Source organism: Psittacula echo (assembly GCF_963264785.1).
Source record: "Psittacula echo genome assembly, chromosome: 7".
In the NCBI taxonomy this organism is placed as follows: Eukaryota; Metazoa; Chordata; class Aves; order Psittaciformes; family Psittacidae; genus Psittacula; species Psittacula echo.
This window is the reverse complement of record NC_137740.1, coordinates 13,926,021-13,946,100: the sequence shown is the minus strand read 5'-3', so window position 1 is coordinate 13,946,100 and position 20,080 is coordinate 13,926,021. Positions and strand designations below refer to the sequence as shown.

Here is a 20,080-nt window from a genome sequence, read left to right as displayed (position 1 = left end):
ATAAACAGCCAGAATTGAAGGGACCAGCAAGAAAACAGGATTTCTGAAAGCAACATGGAGCTACAAGGCTAGCAAAAGAGAAGACAGCAGGATGCATTTTCACATATAACTCCAACAGAGTTGCTCCCTCCCTGCAGAGAACCCAAGACTAGGCAAAGTCCAAAACAACAGCTGCTTAATTTAAACTGACAACAAACACACAGACTCATTTAGGTTAGAAGAGACATACCACTCTTCATTTTGAAAGCACATACGGTTAAAAAAACCCAAATATTTATGTAATGAAAGAGCCAATGAAAAAACTACAGTTCGATGCATATAAATAATTTTTTTAAATGCGAAGCACCCTGTCAGAACAGTATAGAAAGCAGTTATACAGCTTAGTCCCCCTTCAGTATTATGCAGTCTCTACTGCTGTAACAGTTAAAGTAGATATTCTATGACCTTATCTAGATGTGAAGTCTTCACAACACTGTCATCCATATTCAGCATGACACCACAGCACGTCAGAGGACCCTAACAGGGCCCAGATTTTAAAACATTACTAGATCTAATTTTTCACTTAAGCTTGTGGTTGTGCAGCCGAGAAAAAAACAAAAACAAACAAACCCCACCCACCAACCAAAAAAAATCCCTTCCAATTGTAACAACTGTATAATAACAGGGACTAATTTCAACAAGAAATACACAATCTTGGACGCTGCAGGAGGCGGCAAGTAAAGCTCCCTGAAAAGTGAACGGAAAAAAACCCAAACTGCCTCGTTCCACGGGGCGGTGGAAGCAACGAAAAGCCGCCGGAAGCCAGCGCCGGGCCGCGCCCGAGTGACACAACGGGCAGGGCACCGCAAGAAGCACGGCCGAGGGGACGGGCGGCACGGCCCCAGGCGCAAGCTGTGCCGCCCCGGCCCAACAGCTCTGCCTCTAAGCGGGAGCCAGACGAGGCACCCCTCACCTCTCCAGCCACCACCAAGCCTCCACCACCAGACACCAAGGCTTCTTCCCCGAAATGGAACTTGTATTATTTTTCCTAGCTGTCCCGCGTCACACAGTGGGTGCGCTGACAGCGCCCGGCGGCCGTGCAGTAGCACGGCATTAAGAGCAGCCCCTCCACAAGACAACGCCTTGCTAAAGCGGAGAAAAGGCCCGGCTTACCGGTCCGCTCAGAGCAGCCACCTTCCTCACCCGGTCCTCAGCCAGCCCAGAAACTGGTTGGGACGGAAAACAGCTACAGAACACCTCCCCAGGCACAATCTAACGCGGCCAGGCAGGCAGCCAAGCCGCATCCGCAGTGCTGCCGGCTGCCCTCAGGCCCCTTCCCTGACCGCCCTCACCACTCACCCGACAGATGCTGCCTCAAACAGTCCCCAGGCCAAGCTCGCTCCCGGCACTCTCCACACCCCGACCGCGTCTCCCACTCGCGCACCACCGGCTCGAAACCAAATCACGCGAGATCTGCCTGCAGCGCTTTGCAACAGGACCCTGAGATCCTCCTTCCCTACACCACGTGATGCTCCCGACCCTATCACCGAGCGTGTCTAACGGCTCCTGCCACCATGGAAACATCGCAAACTCCCACCCACACAAAGCCTCGAAACGCCGCGAGGCTTCTTCGCCTTTCTCCAGCACGCTAGTTGTTATAAAACTTCGTCTTAGCCATAATCTGGTTTAATTAATTTTTATTACAATTGATTAATATCGAGAGGCAATAAGCAAGCAGCGCTGGGTGCGCCTGGGAGTCTCCGCTCCGCCAAAGACGCGGATGCAGGGATCTTTGGGGGATAGTCTCTTATACTTCTCGATCTTGGGTTTCAGCCAATCCTGTTGTCTTTTTTACCCGGATGTCGACGTGGCTCTTTATCATTGTTCTCCTCCTGTTGCTGGGGTCTTGCCTCCGGGTGAAGGAACATCTTACTAAACGTCTTGATAATGCATTAACAGGAAGATGTCTATCACAAGCCTAACCACCATCTTAGCCCCCATAAATTCCACTCTTCATACGGTTATTTGCTTAGTGCATAGATTTTGCAACATTTCCCAGTTATCTACGCCCCCCCCCCCCCCCAAAGCAGTCAAGCGATTAAAGAAAGGACAAAGCCTCTCTTTATACAATAGCATGACTGACCAAAGGCCTTATTCTCTGCTTTCTTCTTCCCCCTCACTGTGATATTGGCACGGACACATAGTACAACAATCATAAAAGGTTTCAATTCCACACAAAGCACAATGATCCCTATGATTTCTAAATTGTTGACACGAATCACTCCTGTGTAACTCACAATTCCCCCCTCTGCCTTTATGCAAGTTATTGATTCACGTCTTGGCCTCCAATTTCATCACTGCTTTTCGAGCTGCTGACAGCATTGGAGCCGTTTTAGTTTTTAGTATAATTAACGAGTGGGTTTCTCACGTGTTTGCTATCTCTGGTTCCAACAGCATGGCAGTTAATTGCATGTTTTGTACAACCGTATGTATTAGTCTAGTGAAAAATGGGATTATATATGGAATAATTAATAATCCTCCAAATATTCCCAATATCACTATGCCAACTTTAGTTATCCAGTCTCCATTGAAAAATTGTCCCCAGGATCCTATTCCCCCAAGGTTGATTCCATTCCATGTTTGCACTGGAACACGGGCTATCTTCTTCATTTCTCTTACAAGTTCATTTATGGCTTTTCCTTCATCATGTATTTCTAGGCAACAATTACTAAGATTAAATTTTCCACAAACTCCTCCTTCCTGAGCTAGTAAATAATCTAAAGCCAAGCCATTTTGATATATTGCCATTCTCATTTTGGTATTTTGCTTTTCAACTAATCCTAATGCATCTCCTGTTTTATTAGCTACTATTTCTACTACAGCCTGTAAACTAATAATCCTATTTAACATATATATAGGAGTCCTATATCCCCAGGACCCATCTTCAGCCCAAGTCGCCGGATCATAGTTAGAGATTATTCGTTCCGATGGCCACTCATTATCCTTCCAATTACCGATTTGCAGTTCCCTTTTATATCGTTTTCTCCTTAGTTCCCCTGTTTCTGTGTATAACTGGACTCCCAAGCGTTCCCCTCGGCTTATAGGTAATAAAAAGAAACTAGGTCTAATCGTTCCTAAGATACATGATCCTGTCCAATTTCGAGGTAAAAATGCAAAGGCTATTTTACCACAGATCCAATAATGCCCATCTGGGCCGGGCCAACCATTTGGTATATTAGTTCCATTAGTCCAGTTACTGAATTGTTGATTTATTTCTATAGGATCTCCCCATTTCTCCCAATCTTTCTTTGTTTTGTCCCATATATAACCCCCTTCACAAAGTAAATTCCCTACCGGTTGCCCATCATTTTCTAGGTTTTGCCAACAACTTTTCCCAATTATATTCATTTGCAAGATCCATTGCTGTCTTCTATTGTTCCCTTCTCGATTTTTCCAGATGGCTGGGTCGCTTATATTACTCTCCATCACCTCCCAGGGCCATCTCTCCCCCTGGTTAGTTCCCCCACAAACGTAACAGTTGGTTACATTCAATGCTTTAGCGATATTCTCAGCAAGGTTTACAAAAAGATTTTTAGCAACTGTGGGAATTTCATACTGGACTCCTGTTTCCATTTCATGATAAAAGGAATTGAATAATAAATGGTGTTGCACTGACTCTCTAGATTTTTCTTTAATTATTATTTGTAAAACCACCCCTGGATCTTCTCCAGGTCCATAAATCAATAGTCCAATTTTTACCTCTTATTGTTTCCATTGTTCTGGATTCCAGACAGTTAGATTGATGGGGTTGCAAGAATGGGCTGTACAATTAGGTGAAGTTATTCCCTTGTTAATCTCTGCCCTCAATTGGGTTACTTTACATTTTTTGGGTCATCCCCAGGTAGGAGTTGTACTCCAACAGGCACAACTCCATCCAGCATTCCCACAAAAATGATTGCTTCTTTCTGACTGACCATCATAATCCCAATCTGCATAACAGCCTGTAGGTAAATGTAACCTCTTTTTTGGTCGAGGACAAATATATTTTTCACATCCTCTATAATATCTTCTCCAATTTAAGTTTCCACAGTTAGAATACGGGTCATCATCAATAGCATCACAGACGTCAAAGGTCATCTATACAGGGTGACTTAGATTAGCTATTATTTGGCTTTGTGCCATTAGTCTTCCTTTTGCTGAGTTTGTTCTTATTTCTACCCAATATTGATAGGGGAGTTCTTTTGGATTAAAACATACTATTTTGCTTTCTCCTTCGTTACAAAGTCCATATTGGGTTTGGTTATGTATACAGTAGCCAATTATTGTTCCTTTGCATTCATATACGGTGTGATAGATCAGTGTTTGAGAGGTTACTCTCCCTCGTCTCGTTGTAGTAACGCATTCACTGCAGTTGTGAATGTTCTTGGAAGCCACGGTATCCTTCCATATGGTTCCTATCAGAACCAACACCAAAAGAGGTCTGGTCAGGATCATAGCGCTCAGCGGTCACAGCCCTTGACAGACCTTTCCAGCTGCAGCATCGATTCCCTCCGGTCTTGGCCTCTCTGGTAGGTCAAAGGTATATTTCCCATTGGCTATTATGATGATAATATTTGTCCCACAACAACTGTTCCAACGAGGCTGTAGTCTCACACCAAATGCAAAAGAACTATAATTAATTTCTCAGGAATTGTTCTTGGTCTCCCCTACAAGTAACAATATATTTTAAACAATTTCAACTATATCTACGTTCCCACATCATATTTACAGGAGTCAATATGAATTCCCTCAGTTACTTGTTTAAGTCCTCTTGAGAGTTAGCTCCGTGTCCCCAGGTTCAGTTATGACTTTCCATTCCTTTATGGGTCCTTTTACTTGTGACGCATGGGTCCATCCTTTTTCAGTAGTTCTTATCGCCATTTCTGTAGTTAAAAGAACAAGAAATGGTCCTTCCCAACGAAGGAATAAACTATCCTCTTTCCAACTTTTTATCAATACCCTGTCCCCTGGTTGAATTTTATGTATTGAAAATTCCAAAGGAGTGCTTTGAGCTAGCATTCTTTTGGCTCTGAGTTCTTGCATGTTTTTATTCAAAATAGTGATATAGCATTGGATAGTCACATCCTCCAATTTGGGGTGACTTATTGGTAGCCTTTGAGTGTGGGGCATCCCATATAGCATCTCAAAAGGTGAGATTCCAGTTGTCGAATTTGGCATAGTTCTAATATTTAACGGTGCCAAAAGGAGACATTTTATCCATGACATTTTAGTTTCAATCATTAATTTTGATAATTGATGTTTTAAGGTTTGGTTCATCCTTTCTACTCTCCCAGAACTTTGGGGATGCCAAGGAGTGTGATAATCCCATTGGATTCCCAAAGCTGATATAACATTTTTAAGGACTTTAGAGGTAAAATGAGATCCTTGATCTGAATCTATTACTTCGATCATCCCATATCTAGGAATAATATTTTCAAGTAGTTGTTTTGTCACCAACTGAGCCGTAGCCCTTGCAGTGGGAATGGCCTCGACCCAATGTGTTAATCGATCTATTATCACTAAAAGGTATTTATATCGTCTCACTTTTGGTAGTTTGGTGAAATCAATCTGTATTCTCTCAAAAGGTCTTCCTCCTTTGGGAGCCCGCCTCATCTGTTTCTTATTAACTTTCTGACATGTTAAACATCCTTGTATTTCTTGTTTTGCCATTTCAAAAATTCCCATACAACCATAGAATTTTAAAAATTGATCAACAAGTGCTCTTGTTCCCCAATCTGTTTGCTGATGTAATCTACGCAATATTCTTCTAGCATAAGCCTTAGGTAACATTTCTCTCCCATCTGGTAATACCCATTTATTGTTTTCAAATTTGGCTCCTAATTTTTCATATTCCTTTATCTCACTTTGAGAGTATGTTTTGGGTTCGTTCATCTGTTCTCCCTTTTTTTCTAGGTGTTCACCCGTGGTTAAGGTTAAAAGAGCTGCCCTCCTGGCTTCTTCATCTGCTAGATTGTTTCCTCTGGTTCTGAACTGAAGCCCCTTCTGGTGTCCTCTAACATGAGTTATAGCTATTGCTTCAGGTTCTCTTATTGCTTGCAATATTTGTTTTATTAATTCCTCATGTATTAACCCTTTACCTTGTGTATTTATCAAACCCCTTTCTTCCCATATCTTCCCAAAGGCGTGGACTATGCCAAAGGTGTATTTTGAGTCTGTAAATATAGTCCCCTTTTTATTTCGTAGTCTTTTTTACGCTCTTAACAAAGCATATAACTCACATGCCTGGGCTGACCAGCTTGCACTCAATGGTCCGGACTCTATTACTTCCCATTTTCTCCCATCTATAATTGCATATCCGGATTTTCGTTTTCTGTCAATTACTCGTGAAGATCCATCCACAAATAATTTTTCTCCCTCTCCTAATTCTTCCTCCTCTAAGTCTGGTCTAATTTTTGTCTGTAATTCTACCATATCTATACAATTGTGAGCAAGAGTTAAAGTTTCCTCCCATTCTCCAAATAAGAATTGTGCTGGGTTTTGAGCTGTTGTTGATCTTAATTCCAGATCAGGGGAGTGGATTAAAATAGCTTCATATTTTAATAGTCTGTTATCAGTGAGCCATTTATCCGCTTTTTGTTGGAGGACCCCTCGGATATCGTGTAGGGATCCTCCAAAGGTCACCTTCCTAGCTTCCTCAACTAATAAGGCTACTGCTACTACTGCTTGTAGACACGTTGGCCAGCCTCTACTTATAGGATCCAACAATTTCGAGAAATATCCAACGGGCTTTTTACTTCCTGCCCAATCCTGGGTTAATACCCCGTATGCAGTTTGATTACTCGTATCTACAAATAATTGAAATGGTTTATCCAGATCCGGATGGCTCAGCACAGGAGCTCTCATTAAAGTGTTTTAATATGTTGGAATTTCTCTTCATCCTCTGGGGACCACTTTATGACATTTAGTGTGAGGTTTTCATATAAAAAATTTACCTGTTTACTAAATTCCTCTATCCATTGTCGACAATAACCTAATACTCCTAACAGCTGTCGAACCTCCCTTTTTGTTCTTGGGGCAGGTAAGGCTATGATTCCTGCCACTCGATCTGGATTTAATTTCTTTTTTCCTTTACTAATCCAGTGTCCCAAGTATTTCACTTCCGGCTCTGTAATTGCGATTTAGATTTTGAAACTTTCAATCCCTTTTATCCAAGAAAATTCAACAGACCTATAGTGTTTTCCCTGACTTCGTCCTCTGATTTTCCAGCTATCAGTAAGTCATCTACATATTGTAGGAGTTTTACACTGCCCTCAGTTTTGAAGGACGTTAATAAATTCTCCAGAGCCTGGCCAAACAAATTTGGTGACTCAGTAAAGCGCTGGGGTAATACTGTCCATCTTAATTGCTGTTTTCTACCTGTCTCCGGATCCTCCCACTCAAAGGCAAAATAATCTCTGCTTTTCTCTGCTAAAGGACAAGCTCAAAAGGCATCTTTTAAATCAATTACACTATACCAGGTATGTTCTGGTGATATTTGATTCAATAAAGTGCACAGATTTGCCACCACCAGGAACCAGGTAACGGTCCTTTGATTAACTGCCCTTAAATCTTGGACTAATCGGTAACTCCCATCTGGTTTTCTGACCGGGAGGATCAGAGTGTTATGTGGTGACATGCCGGGTTCTAAAGTTCCTTTCTGTATTAATTCTTCAATTATTGGTTTCAATCCTTTCCTTCCTTCCAGGGAAGTCACATATTGCCTGACCCTAATGGGCTCCTTTGGATCTGTTATTTCCACTTCCAATGGTTCAATGTCTAATTTCCCTACTTCTCCCTTATTGTGCCAGACTTCTAAATTAATCCGCTCCTCATCCTTTTCCATTAGTTGATATAAGTTTACAGTAATCATTCCCTTTTCCACCTCTAAATTTATTCCCAATTTTATAATTAAGTTTCATCCTAATAGGTTACTCTCTGCTTCTTCCACTAGCAGAAAATCTCCTATACAAATTTTCTGTCCAGATTCTATTTCTACGTTCTTGATAATAGGGACCCTAAAGGGTTCCCCTTTTGCTCCTACTACTAAGGTGGTATCTTTACTTATCTGACATTCCATAGGAATATGCCGAACCGTAGATCTTTTGGCTCCAGTATCAACTAGAAATATTATTTCTTCTCCCTGGGGACCTATCTTTATCAAGGGCTCTGATGATGTTCTTGTCCCCAGAATATATAGCCCCTGACACCCCTATTCCTCGTCTTTAAACATCTTCTCATCCCGCATCTGCTTTCTACAATTTCTCTTAAAGTGTCCCTTCTTTCCACAGTAATAACATTCTGGTACCTCTCCAGAGAGGGTCCTAGTCTTTTCCTTCTGTTCTGTCTGTTTCCTTTCTCGATACCCAGGTCCTGAAACCTTGGGTATTAATCTTGGCTGTTCTCATTTCTGAGTTTCTCGCACTGCTGCTACAAATATTTTTGCCTTTGCTTTCTGTTTCTCCTCATCCCTCCGTACATAGACTTTCTGGGCTTCTCTCAGCAATTCCTGCAATCCGCGATCTTGCCAATCATCTAACTTCTCCAACTTTCTTCTGGTATCTCCCCAAGATCATGCTACAAATTGGGTTTTTAAAAGTGCTTCTCCTACTGGGGAAGCTGGATCAACTCCAGAATACATTTACAATGTTTTCCTTAATCTTTCTAACCAATCAGTAGGAGATTCATCTTTCTCCTGATGTTCACTAAAGGCTTTATTAATATTTTGTCCTCTTGGAACTGCTTCCCAAATTCCCTGTATAATAATTTCTCTCAAATCTGTCATGCTTTGTCTGTCCTGACCATTTTGATTATTCCAATTGGGATTTTGATTAGGCCATTTTTGCTCTCCAGGAAGACCCTGCTGATGTCGTCTCTCCCAATTCCACATTCTGGCTTGCCTAATCATCGATCTCTCTTCCGCAGTAAATAATATTCCCAATATTGACTGCATCTCTTCCCAAGTATAAATATTAGGACCTAGGAATTGATCCAATCATTCAGAAACCCCCAAAGGGCCGTCTAATAACCGACCCATTTCCTTTTTAAAAGATCTTACATCGCCCGTGTTCAGGGGTACTGCTACAAATCCAATCCCTCCTATATTTCCTCCCATGGGAACCTCTTGGAGGGGAAATAAAGTTTCTCTTTTTCCTGTTTTCTCCTGAGGATCTTTATCCTCCCGTATTTTTGTCTTACTTCTAGTGCGATAGGAGGGAGAGGAAGAAGGGGGAGCCATTGGAGTAGAGTCGGGAGATAACGGAGGATAAATGCCGTCTCCACTATTTCCCGAGTTTTGTCTTTGATAGGGGGGTGGTAAATTATCCAGCGGCTCCCATGATGGCTTATTTGCTTTATTTTCTTTTCCTTTCTTTTCTCTTTGGGAAAATAGCGAAACCGTTACAGACGATCCTTTCCATAATGCTGCATAATCACTTTCCTCCCAATTAAAGGGTTCCTTGCCATTTACATATAAATTTAAAGCCTGACAAATCCAATCATCAAAAGACCCAAATATTGGCCAATATAAATGGTCAGGCCGAATTTCCTCTTTAGTCCATACTTCCATACAATAATGGACCATTCTCTCCTTGCTCTTTCCTTCTTGGGATGGCCAAGAGCCCCAGTTTTTGATCATTACCCCCAAGGAACTGTCTGGGGGTATTTCTGGTAGTTCGCTCCCTGCTTTATTCCTGGGACCTCTCCGTGGGCCCGTTCCTGGGTTAGAGCTACGACTTTTAATCTGACCCATTTCCCGCCGGGTGTGTCTCCTTTCAGTCGATCCCTATCACTTCCCTCCTTCAGCGGCCAAGTCCCTCGCGGGAGATTGGAAACGCGCTTAGAAGACGTCCACACTCGCTTCACAGATCTCGATGTCCTGGCCCGTATCTTCACAGGTCCAGGATACCCAGTCTGTGTCCCAATTGTGCACAAACACAAATCACCTAGCACTCCGTATCTTCACCGGCCAATTCTCCCACGGGAGACTGGGACCGCGGTTAGAGGAAAACTCTGCACTCACTACGCAACGTTGTTATGTCTCAGTCACACACACACCAGCCTTCCCACCCAACCGAACGATACTTACAGTCCGTTGTTCTCGTCCGGGTCTTCATACACAAGATTTACGGCTATTTTATACTGCAGTTTTCCGGCAGCCCGAATTCCCTGGTTATTGCCGCTCTGTTCGTTGATCTCGCGAGACTGCGCGAGACTACAACCCCTCCGAGCCACAAACTGTGGGACGCCTCCTCGGAAGAGCTATAGTCCTAAGCAGCCACACAGAGATCACGTCGGGGTCACCAATCTCGCCAACGAAATCTCGCGAGGTTAGGCGAATTTCCCCCCTCCCCCCCCCCCCCGAGCACGATGCCGCGCAGGAATGTGAAAGGCTCCCGCCCGCCGCCATTTTCTTTCTTTCTTGGCAAGCAGCGACCAGGGGAGGAAGCAGTGGCGGAGCGAGTATGGCGGACTACTCTACAGTGCCTCCGCCTGCTTCAGGCGCGCCCGGGGGAGGCGGCGGTGGAGGTGGAGGAGTGAACGATGCCTTTAAAGACGCGCTGCAGAGAGCTAGGCAGGTGTGTGTGTGTAACTCGGCTCTACCAGATCAATGGGCCCGCGCGGACCGGAGGCAGCTGCTGAGCAGGCCGCGGCACCTCAGCCGCGGGAGGAGTTAGCGGGCTGTGCTCTGGGGAGACATGCGGAGCGGGGCTTCTCTGCCGATATGTCTGCGAGGTGGAATGGGGGGAGCTTTGTCCCATCTCGTTCCCTTGCCCCCTCCGCGCACGCCGCGGCGAGCGCCCGCGCCGTCCGCCCGCCCTCCTCGGGCGCTCAAAAGCCTTTTCAGTCAGTCCCTGGTTCCCAGCACTCCGCCATTGCACGCTGGCGGACTGAGCGCTCGCAGTGTCTCGGCCTGAAGCGATCAGCGCCACCGCGGAGCGGCAGGGTGAGGGGTGCGGCGCATTGTGGTCCCTGGTTGCCGGCGGGGAGGCGAAATCTCAGCTGGCGGCGCGGCGGCTTATCGGGCTCCCAGCGCCTTGCCGGGCCTCGTGGATGGCTGATGGGCAGCAGGACGGAAGGCGGTTCCTCTCGCGGCCCGCATTGTGTTCCCCGGGGCGCCCTCGGTGTCCGCTAACCTGTTCAAACCGGTTGGGGAGGGCTGCGGCCTGCGGAGAGAAGGCGGCCAGGGCCGTCTTGTAGGAAGTTTTTTATCCTGGAGTTCAGTTTGTAGCTTTTGCACCACAGGCGATGGTTTCATGATTTCTCGGGCAAAATTCTATCCTTGTTTGGTAATACCCGGCCGCGGTTTTGGCAGTAGTTGGAGGCCCAGCGTTATCGGGACTGCTGATGCTTGGAGTAGTTTTAGCAGTGGGTTTGTTTGGGGTTTTTTCCAGGAATAATGGGTAGAAAAGGAAAACCCCTTTCAGGAAAAAAGTTTCTCCTCTTTGAACGGTAATTGGTTGTGAGAATAGTTAGGGTTGGAAAGGACCTTAAGATCATGTAGTTCTACCCCCCCCCGCTGTGGGGGGTTTTTGCCTCTGTTGGGTTTTTTTTTTTTTTCCTTCTTCCCCAACCGATGGAGAAAATATAGGAAGGTTTCCTGTTGAAGGCTGAGTACAAGTCTCATTGAAGATGCTATAAAATATAATTTATGTGAGCAAAACTGTTCTCAGCACCAGCCTTGTGCTTATTTTGAGTCAGTTTAGTGTGCGTTGTATAAATTACTCAAAATATTTTGGAAGACCTGGAATAAATGAGGGCTTATTGATGGATTTTTAGTTTTTTCTGCCCCTCACAACGTCTGCCTTTTTGTTTAGATTGCAGCAAAAATTGGAGGAGATGCTGGCACATCAATGAATTCAAACGACTACGGTTATGGAGGACAAAAAAGACCTCTTGAGGATGGAGGTATGCACTTGTTACTGCTGGATTTGGCTATTGAGTATGCCCATGGTGCTAGAAAAATTGTAGGTGGTGTTTTTGTTTGTGGGTTGTTTGTTTGTTTTCCCATAGCACAGCATAAAAACATCTTGTTCCCTTTGTAGATCATTACATGCTTTTTCATTTTCAGTTTAATGGGGAAATAGTTTTAAACCATCATGCTCTAACCTGAAGTGAATACAGCCCTGTTATAAAATATTTTTAATGTGGTTTAAACATTGTAAAGAGGAAAACGTATGCCGGGGGGGGGGGCAGATAAACGCATGTTTGAGAAATTTATACAGATGTATTATCTAAGTCTTTTGTAGTTGTGTAGGGCTGATTACAGTTTGTAAATTTCCATTGGAGTAAAAGGTGCTCACTCTTTTAATTTGATTGTTTCATTGCTTTATTATTGCAGTTTCAAATAAAACTGTTAATGCATTTCATTGTAAAAGCATAGGACTTTAAAAAAAGACAGGAAAGTGTATTTTCTATCTTGCAGACACTTTTGCTTAGTCTTGATGTTTACACCTATAGCATGTGTGAACCCTGATAAGATCATATTTAAATCTTTTTGCAGCGTTTTGGATTTCCTTATACTGCAGTAAAGTTTTCTCTTGAAATGTGTGTGTGGTCTTCTGTCTCTTACTAAGCAGTCAGTTTGAACTTAACAGGGTTTGGTACATTTAATATACACACAGAATCCTGGCTAAATTGTGGAAAGAAATCTCTGAACTTGTTGCAATGTTCTCCTAGGTCTCACAAAAGAGCAATGACTTTTTTTCCTTTAAGAGGATTGAAACTCAGTCTACAGAATGTAACTAGGGCTTAATATCAGGAGTTCTTGTGTAATTAAGTTTTTTTTTCTATTAACAGTGAGATTTTCAATATACAAAAATGAGCTAATGATGCTTCAGATGATATATGTAATGTATTCTTTTTATTTTATGTGTAGATGGCTCTTGGACAAGTCCGAGCAGTACAACACACTGGGAGGGAATGCCCTCTCCTTTTAAAGGCAGGAATTTTTATTTATTACCTGTGTTTAGTATGTAAACATGACATAAACTAGTGGATCTTTCTGGATTGACACAAATATTTCTTGGAATATGTGTCTTGAGTTTTTGCCACACATAAATTATGATGGTTCATATAACCTTTATTTTGGGGTGGGAAAGAAGCATCCAAAGTCTTATCTTTTCAGGTAGAGGTTAATTATGCCTTTTATTCCTTTACTGTACAGAAAGGATTTGGATGGTGATGATGTAGTTGCTTTGAATCTGCTTTTTTTTGAAGTTTTATGCTATGAAATGCTTGATATTTGGATAGGAATTTCTTATCGACATTCAGATTGAGATTGCATTGCCATGTGATACTGTTGTATTTTCTGATGTTCGATATAGATTTGTGGTCATTGTCAGAAATTTTTTTGTTTTTTTTTTTTTCTTTTAAATCATTGTTGATTTTTGTATGGGTTTGATTTATTTTTTCTCTCTCTTTTTTTTTTTTTTTTTTTTTTTTTTTTTTTACTATGGAAGCATCATTAGCTTGAGCAACCAACAGCTAAACTTTGTTCCTTGTCTTAGTTAAGTTTCAGTGACTGGGTATCTATGAGCAATCTACGGTGTGTTCTGAAAGCTGCCTTTTGTTAAACTACTTGAGTAGATACATGGAAAAACCTAACATCTTTTCAGCTATACTAACCAAGTGCTGAGTGTTCGTGAGATTCTTTCTTCTGTTCAGGTGATCAACTCCCTGAAATTGGAGGAAAAAAATGAAAGGGAAAAAAAAATGAAAGGGAGACTAAAACACAGTGGAAAGTTACGATTCACACTAAAAGGTGTAAACACTTCTTGAATTTCTTGGCAAAAAAAAATTCAAAAACATCTTAATTTTTCAGATCAGCCAGATGCTAAGAAAGTTGCTCCTCAGAATGACTGTAAGTAATTTTTATTTTGTTGGGGGGGGGAAGGAAAAATAAACAATTGTAACATTGTCAAAACAAGAATCTGAAATGGTGTTCTGGTAGGTGATGCTTGAATCAGTAGTACCAAATATATGGCTGGGGGTTTATGTCTTATTTTCTTGAAGCAGTGCGAGTCTTTATAAAATTGACAATGTAGTCAGCAACAGTTGAGAATGGTTTTAGCTATTTTTAAAACTCTTGATAACAATTCTTAAAAGTCAAGTTGGACAAAAGTTGATCCAGCTAATTTTTATTATCAAAGGGGAAGCTTAGTTATATATTATACTACTAGTTTGAATTTAATTTTAATGATATTTGTTTATAGCTTTTGGAAATCAGCTACCACCAATGCATCAACAACAAAGGTAAGAGTTTATGTTACATATTATGTAGAGTTTTCCTCTTTACTGAAAGAAAGCAGTTGCAGGAATTTTGTGGGGGGTTTTTTTATTAGTTTTCAGGTGGTATCAATGACAGCTTACCTGAAAAGTAGCATAATTGCATAAAGAATTACTCTCTAGTTGTGTGATTCTTTGAAATCTAAGTTTCGCAAGACCCAGGCCAAACACTTAAAATGCATCTATATTGTTGTCTCTTTCTGTTTGCAGCCTAGGCTGTACATCAGGTTTAGTAAAAGGAAAATGCCTTGCTGGTTTTTACTACTTGAGCATAGGTAGCATAACCTGAAGTTAGAAGCAGATCTGAAGGAAAAGGGGTTGACACTACCCCTTAAACAAAAAGGAAAGCATTGGAATTCAACAAAAAGGAAAAAAAAAAAGGAGGGGGGTTTAGACTTGATGCAGCATATTTCTCAGTTACATTTGCTACAGCATAGTAGTTTTCTTGAGTTATTTCTTCCCTAAACAACCATATCCAACTATTATTATCATGCTTTGGCTTTTGGTTTTGATATACGAGATGCTGAAATTGTGTGTTTTCAGCATACTTAGATGAATATACAGATGAAATTTAAATGCTGCATTACCTTTTTGTACCTCACATCTTTTAATAGTAAAGAGGATGAAGGAAAACTCAGATTGATTAATATACTTGAACTGTTTGTGGTCACTTTTGTTTATTGTCACTTAGTACTGTGCTTGCATAACAACTTTCAAAGTTGATGTGAGACATGAAAGCCAGGATGATAATGGGGGCAGTAGGTTTCATTAGTTTAATGGAAGGATATATATAGATTAATGCCAGTTTGGTCTCTGAATGGTCAGTGTCTTCTGTTTGATTTAACATTATCCGTAGGTCTGTGATGACAGAAGAGTACAAAGTTCCAGATGGGATGGTTGGATTCAGTAAGTAGTATGGATGTGGTGGTGTACTATAATGAGGAATGTTAGCAGATGCTGTTAATACAAATAATTTTTTGATATTTTCTTTCTCTAAGTAATTGGCAGAGGTGGAGAGCAGATCTCGCGCATACAGCAAGAGTCTGGCTGTAAAATACAGATTGCACCTGGTAACTATGCGTGGTTTTATTCTTTATTTTGGTGGGGTTTTTTGGTAGAAAGTTCAGAAAGCTGGTCATTGCTTCTAATTGCCTGAACCTTCATTAAAGGTGTATTTTAATTTTTCTGTGCTAATGGCAGTTGTCATGGTTTAAAGAAATGCTAAATTATTGTGATACATTAATTATTCTGTGAAATTCCAGTAGTTCGTATATTATGTTTGATGGCATAACCTCTTTCTGACTTTACTGAGAAGTTTGTTTTATTTTATGACTGTAGATAGTGGAGGCCTGCCTGAAAGATCGTGTATGCTAACTGGAACACCAGAGTCTGTTCAGTAAGTAAAATAAATTGTGTGTTCATAATTTACTATGCAATGCACTTAAATTTATTTTTTTATGATCAAAATGTTATATCTAGATAGTGTGTTCATAATGCAGTATTTTTTTCTTCTTCTTTCTATTGAAAAGGCAGTCTGGGGACAATTAAATGTCTACATAAGGAAAAAGGCCCTCAGCATACTTGGAATTTTAAGACAAATATATGAAACCTCCAACTTTTCCTAGTCCAAACCTTGCAGATAATACACAGGGAAAATGTGGAAAAATTAGTAATGTGTCAGAGTAGGAGTTACTCAGAGCCCAGCCCATCAGAGTTCCTAAATGGCTTTTGTGTAAATTAATGTATACCAAAAATTATTGTAAGTGATGTCTCTAATGCGTATCAGCAAAGTTAACTTTTGCCTTCCTGTCTTCAGGGAAAAGGACCGTAACAATGAAAATGTTCTGTTTGATTTGCGTTTTTTACTGACACAGAAGTCATATAGCCACTTAAAGACCACCTTATCCTGGCTATGCTAAGAAAGTTAAGTGTAGTAATGTATTTGGTATTACCTCACTTCTGTTAGCTGCTCCCAGTTCGGGTTTGTAGGTAAGGTCTGCAGCTACGTGTTTTCCCTTGGGAAAGTAGCATGGTATTGTTGTCTTATGTTGCAGCCAAGCATTCATGAAGTCATTCTTTACAGGAGGGTTTTTTTTCTAATTACAGTTTTTTCCACTCACATATTATAGGAAAGGATTTTCATCTGATGTTAGTACTGTAATCACAATTTTACTCTGATAGCAACTTCCATGTGGTGACTATATACTTACTTTTGTTCAATATTCTGATAATGGCTACAAGTACATATGTGCTTGCTTTGCATGCTGAAGCAAGCAGTAGCTATCAGAGTACTTGGCGTTAAACCTAGGTTTAAACAGTGTTGGGGTTTTTTTTCCTTTTTATAAAACTTATCATAGACTAGATCTGCCTTAAGAATGGCTGTTGGTACATTAAAGAAAAATTGCTGTCAAATTAGAGGTTACTCAAATTACTACTGAAGTTAAGCAAAGTTAGAAAATGTTTTGTCCGTTTTTTTTTTTTTTCTTTTTAAAAAATGCGCTAAAAAGGTAAACTGTAACAATTATTAATCTTCTAATTAAGACTTTAAAAATATTTTAAAAGACAACATTTCCATCTTCTGAATTAAGGTTTGATCAGTGTAACTGTGTTCAGGGATGATGGTGTGTTTGGTAAAGAAACACATTTTGTATTCTGACACTGGGTTGGTTTTAGATCTACCACATTAATCTTGCAGTTAATTTCTTAAGTTACTCTTACAGATTTACTGAGTTTGCGTCATATTTCTTAGTGATAGTGATTATATTTCTTCTTCAGAAACTTTGCAAATTATGAAAATAAAAATTTCCAAGCAGAATGGGCTTGAGCAAGTGACACTTGTAGGATTAAGTGTATTTATAAATGTATTTATTCCTTCACAGATCAGCAAAAAGATTACTTGATCAGATAGTTGAAAAGGGAAGACCTGCACCTGGCTTTCACCATAGTGATGGACCTGGAAATGCAGTCCAAGAAATTATGATTCCAGCAAGTAAAGCAGGATTAGTTATTGGAAAAGGTGGAGAGACGATTAAACAATTACAGGTATGTATGTGCATATGTATGTACCGTCTTTTAAAAATGTGATACAGTCTCTAATCTGGATTTGAGTAGGTATTGACCTCCCTTTTGTCAAATAGGAGCGGGCAGGTGTCAAAATGGTCATGATTCAAGATGGTCCACAGAACACTGGTGCAGACAAGCCCCTTAGGATAACTGGAGACCCTTATAAAGTTCAGGTAAGGAGTCCTTCAGAACTCAGAGCATTTTAAAATCCATTCTGATGTTGCCTAAATAAAGTACCTAAACAAACTTTAATTCTTCTTTTAGCAAGCCAAGGAAATGGTGCTGGAGTTAATTCGTGATCAAGGTGGCTTTAGAGAGGTGCGCAACGAATATGGGTCAAGAATAGGAGGAAATGAAGGGATAGACGTAAGCATGGTTGAAAAACTTGTTCACTGTATTTTGAGATGTTAACATTAAAATGTAAAGCTGGGTAATACCACTGAAAGCTTTTAACCAGATTCAAAAAGTGGTTGTGGCATGTAAGTATTACTTGTTCATTGCTGAAATTGCAACTTTAGATGCCTTGCAGCATTCACTTTACATTACCAGCAGTTCTGAACAGTTCCAACTAGCTGGAGTTTTTCATCAAATAAGAGATATGTCTTATTGTGAAATATATAATGTTACAGAAATTGGAGTTTGGCCTTTAAAAAAAAAGGGTATTTAAGTCCACTTATTATGAAAGTCATAAGCATATAACTGTTGATCAGAAGTGACAGTGAAAGCTTCATCTGCCAGAATCTGCATTTTAGGCATGTTCTTTGTTCTTTGATTGTGGGAAGCATAATACCCACCATCAAAGGTATTGCTGCCACTGTAAGAACTTGTGCATAGGCTTTCTCTGATATTTTCATCCAGTTTTTGCTAGGCTTGTGACTTGATATTAAAAAAAAATAATCACGCTTTAAAAAGTAGCATAGAGCTGGCCCTAGTTTACCAATCTGATATGTGACCCTTTAATTTTGTTAATTTGGCAGGAATATTTGCATCATTGATAGCTTGAATTTTTTTTTTTTTTTTTTCTCTTTAAGGTTCCAATACCACGGTTTGCTGTAGGTATTGTAATTGGAAGAAACGGAGAGATGATAAAAAAGATACAAAATGATGCTGGGGTTAGGATCCAGTTCAAGCCAGGTTCGTAATATGTCCATAAGTTTCTGTGAATTGAGTGTAAATTTACTGGATTATGTATACTGGAATAGTTCATTTTTATTCCAGATGACGGAACAACTCCAGATAGGATAGCCCAAATCACAGGGCCTCCTGACAGATGTCAGCATGCTGCAGAAATTATTACAGATCTCCTTCGAAGTGTTCAGGTTGAGTAATACATTGTTTGCTGTTTAATATCTCCTGCCTGACTTCTTGAAAGACATAAAAATTTTAAAAATTCTGAAGAAGATAATTTAATGGTGTCATTTGAATCTGCTTCAAAGTTGAGTCTGGAATATGAATGCTTACTTTTGTAGTTACAGTTTTGCAAGTGTCAGGATGACAATACTGATTCAGACTCATGGCAGCTCTTGATTTGACTGGTTTTAGAGCTGCTGCTTCTGTTATCTTGTATTAATAGCCTATATACTGTTAACCTTTGGTTGTGACCAGTGTTTCTAAATGCTTATTGTGAGATGGACCTCACTGCTGCATTTACTGAAGGCAGAAATTATGTCTTTGTACATGTGAAACTTCCTACTTCCTTCTGTATCCTTTCCTTTGTCATCTTTCATTCAAATCTATGAGTAGTGAATATTTTTTTTCTTAACAATTTGTTTGCACTACTTTTTATAGAACATGCTAATTTGTTGCTTTTTCTTTTTAGGCTGGTAACCCTGGTGGCCCAGGACCTGGTGGTCGAGGACGGGGTAGAGGCCAAGGCAACTGGAACATGGGCCCTCCTGGTGGATTACAGGAATTCAATTTTATTGTTCCCACTGGCAAAACTGGATTAATCATTGGCAAAGGCAATATATTTTATGCATATCTATATGTAGTTAGAACAACTCTCAGCCTTTTTATTTGTACAGATAGTGGTACTAGAGAAAGGTTTCAAGAGAAGCCGTGGGGAATAGTTTCATATGTAGTAGAGCAACACAATACTGCTAAATCATAACACTCATAATATCCTTTTCACATTTTCCTCACCAAAACACATACCTCAGTACTTAAAAATCAAGACCCGATAAGTTTATGTAACTTTTTAACGTAGTAAGTACTGAGTTGCGTTGGTAGTGTTTGATAGATTTTTAGATGATTAATTAGCTTGCATTTGATACTGTTTGATTAGCTTAGTGTTGCTGCATCTCACTCTTAAAACTACTTTTCTCATCTTACTCATCTCTATCTCACTCTTAAAGCTACTTTTGTCATATTCTAGTGAAGATCTTTTACTATGGGATCCTAGAACAATTTCTTAGTTGTGTGTTTATTAAAGCAGTTACTTCTCAAAGAATTTTATTTTAAAAGCAATTTACTGTAGGCTTCCAAATGGAACACGTGAGTTATCTTAGTCTTCAGTTTGTAGTGTCTTTTCCAGACACAGTAGATAGGCTGACATAGTTCAGTTCTTGGCTTGGAAGGTTGACTGCTCTTGTTGTTTAGGTATTTTTGTTTTAAATGCAAAATGATCCCTGTTTTGGGAACTTTGTGCCTATTATTAGTAACTTCTCAGGATCCTGTAAGAGGAGGAACGAGTTTAGGGAATTCAACTTTCTGGATA

The 20,080-nt window shown here is 40.5% G+C and overlaps 2 protein-coding genes across 25 annotated transcripts in view; one reads left to right on the top strand and one right to left on the bottom strand.

Annotated features, from left to right (window-relative positions):
- DNAJB4 (DnaJ heat shock protein family (Hsp40) member B4) overlaps positions 1 to 10,301 on the bottom strand; it is a 36,308-nt gene extending 26,007 nt beyond the window's left edge. The window contains exons 1-3 of one of the 7 annotated variants that reach the window (XM_080623333.1): positions 10,103 to 10,301; positions 4,776 to 4,901; positions 1,660 to 4,627 (exon numbers count right to left, since the gene is read on the bottom strand). In XM_080623333.1, the coding sequence (XP_080479459.1) occupies positions 2,404 to 3,612 (1,209 nt within the window). In that variant the 5' untranslated portion in view covers positions 3,613 to 4,627; positions 4,776 to 4,901; positions 10,103 to 10,301 and the 3' untranslated portion in view covers positions 1,660 to 2,403. Of the gene's footprint in view, positions 1 to 952; positions 1,118 to 1,338; positions 1,480 to 1,659; positions 4,902 to 10,102 lie in introns of those variants that run through there. The other 6 variants (XM_080623334.1, XM_080623332.1, XM_080623336.1 and 3 more) reach the window with 6 other exon arrangements.
- Positions 10,302 to 10,376: 75 nt separating this feature from the next.
- Positions 10,377 to 20,080, top strand: part of FUBP1 (far upstream element binding protein 1) — a 36,949-nt gene continuing 27,245 nt past the window's right edge. For 15 of the 18 annotated variants that reach the window (XR_013957297.1, XR_013957298.1, XR_013957299.1 and 12 more), the window contains exons 1-13: positions 10,397 to 10,592; positions 11,832 to 11,922; positions 13,838 to 13,876; positions 14,229 to 14,268; positions 15,158 to 15,207; positions 15,300 to 15,371; positions 15,640 to 15,697; positions 17,181 to 17,343; positions 17,439 to 17,537; positions 17,629 to 17,730; positions 18,396 to 18,498; positions 18,583 to 18,683; positions 19,184 to 19,325. Coding sequence is in view for 10 of the 18 variants with exons in the window: in XM_080622355.1 (XP_080478481.1) it covers positions 10,479 to 10,592; positions 11,832 to 11,922; positions 13,838 to 13,876; positions 14,229 to 14,268; positions 15,158 to 15,207; positions 15,300 to 15,371; positions 15,640 to 15,697; positions 17,181 to 17,343; positions 17,439 to 17,537; positions 17,629 to 17,730; positions 18,396 to 18,498; positions 18,583 to 18,683; positions 19,184 to 19,325 (1,174 nt within the window). In the remaining 8 variants the exon portion in view is untranslated. Of the gene's footprint in view, positions 10,593 to 11,831; positions 11,923 to 12,892; positions 12,956 to 13,837; positions 13,877 to 14,228; positions 14,269 to 15,157; positions 15,208 to 15,299; positions 15,372 to 15,639; positions 15,698 to 17,180; positions 17,344 to 17,438; positions 17,538 to 17,628; positions 17,731 to 18,395; positions 18,499 to 18,582; positions 18,684 to 19,183; positions 19,326 to 20,080 lie in introns of all 18 variants that reach the window. The other 3 variants (XM_080622360.1, XM_080622361.1, XM_080622356.1) reach the window with 3 other exon arrangements.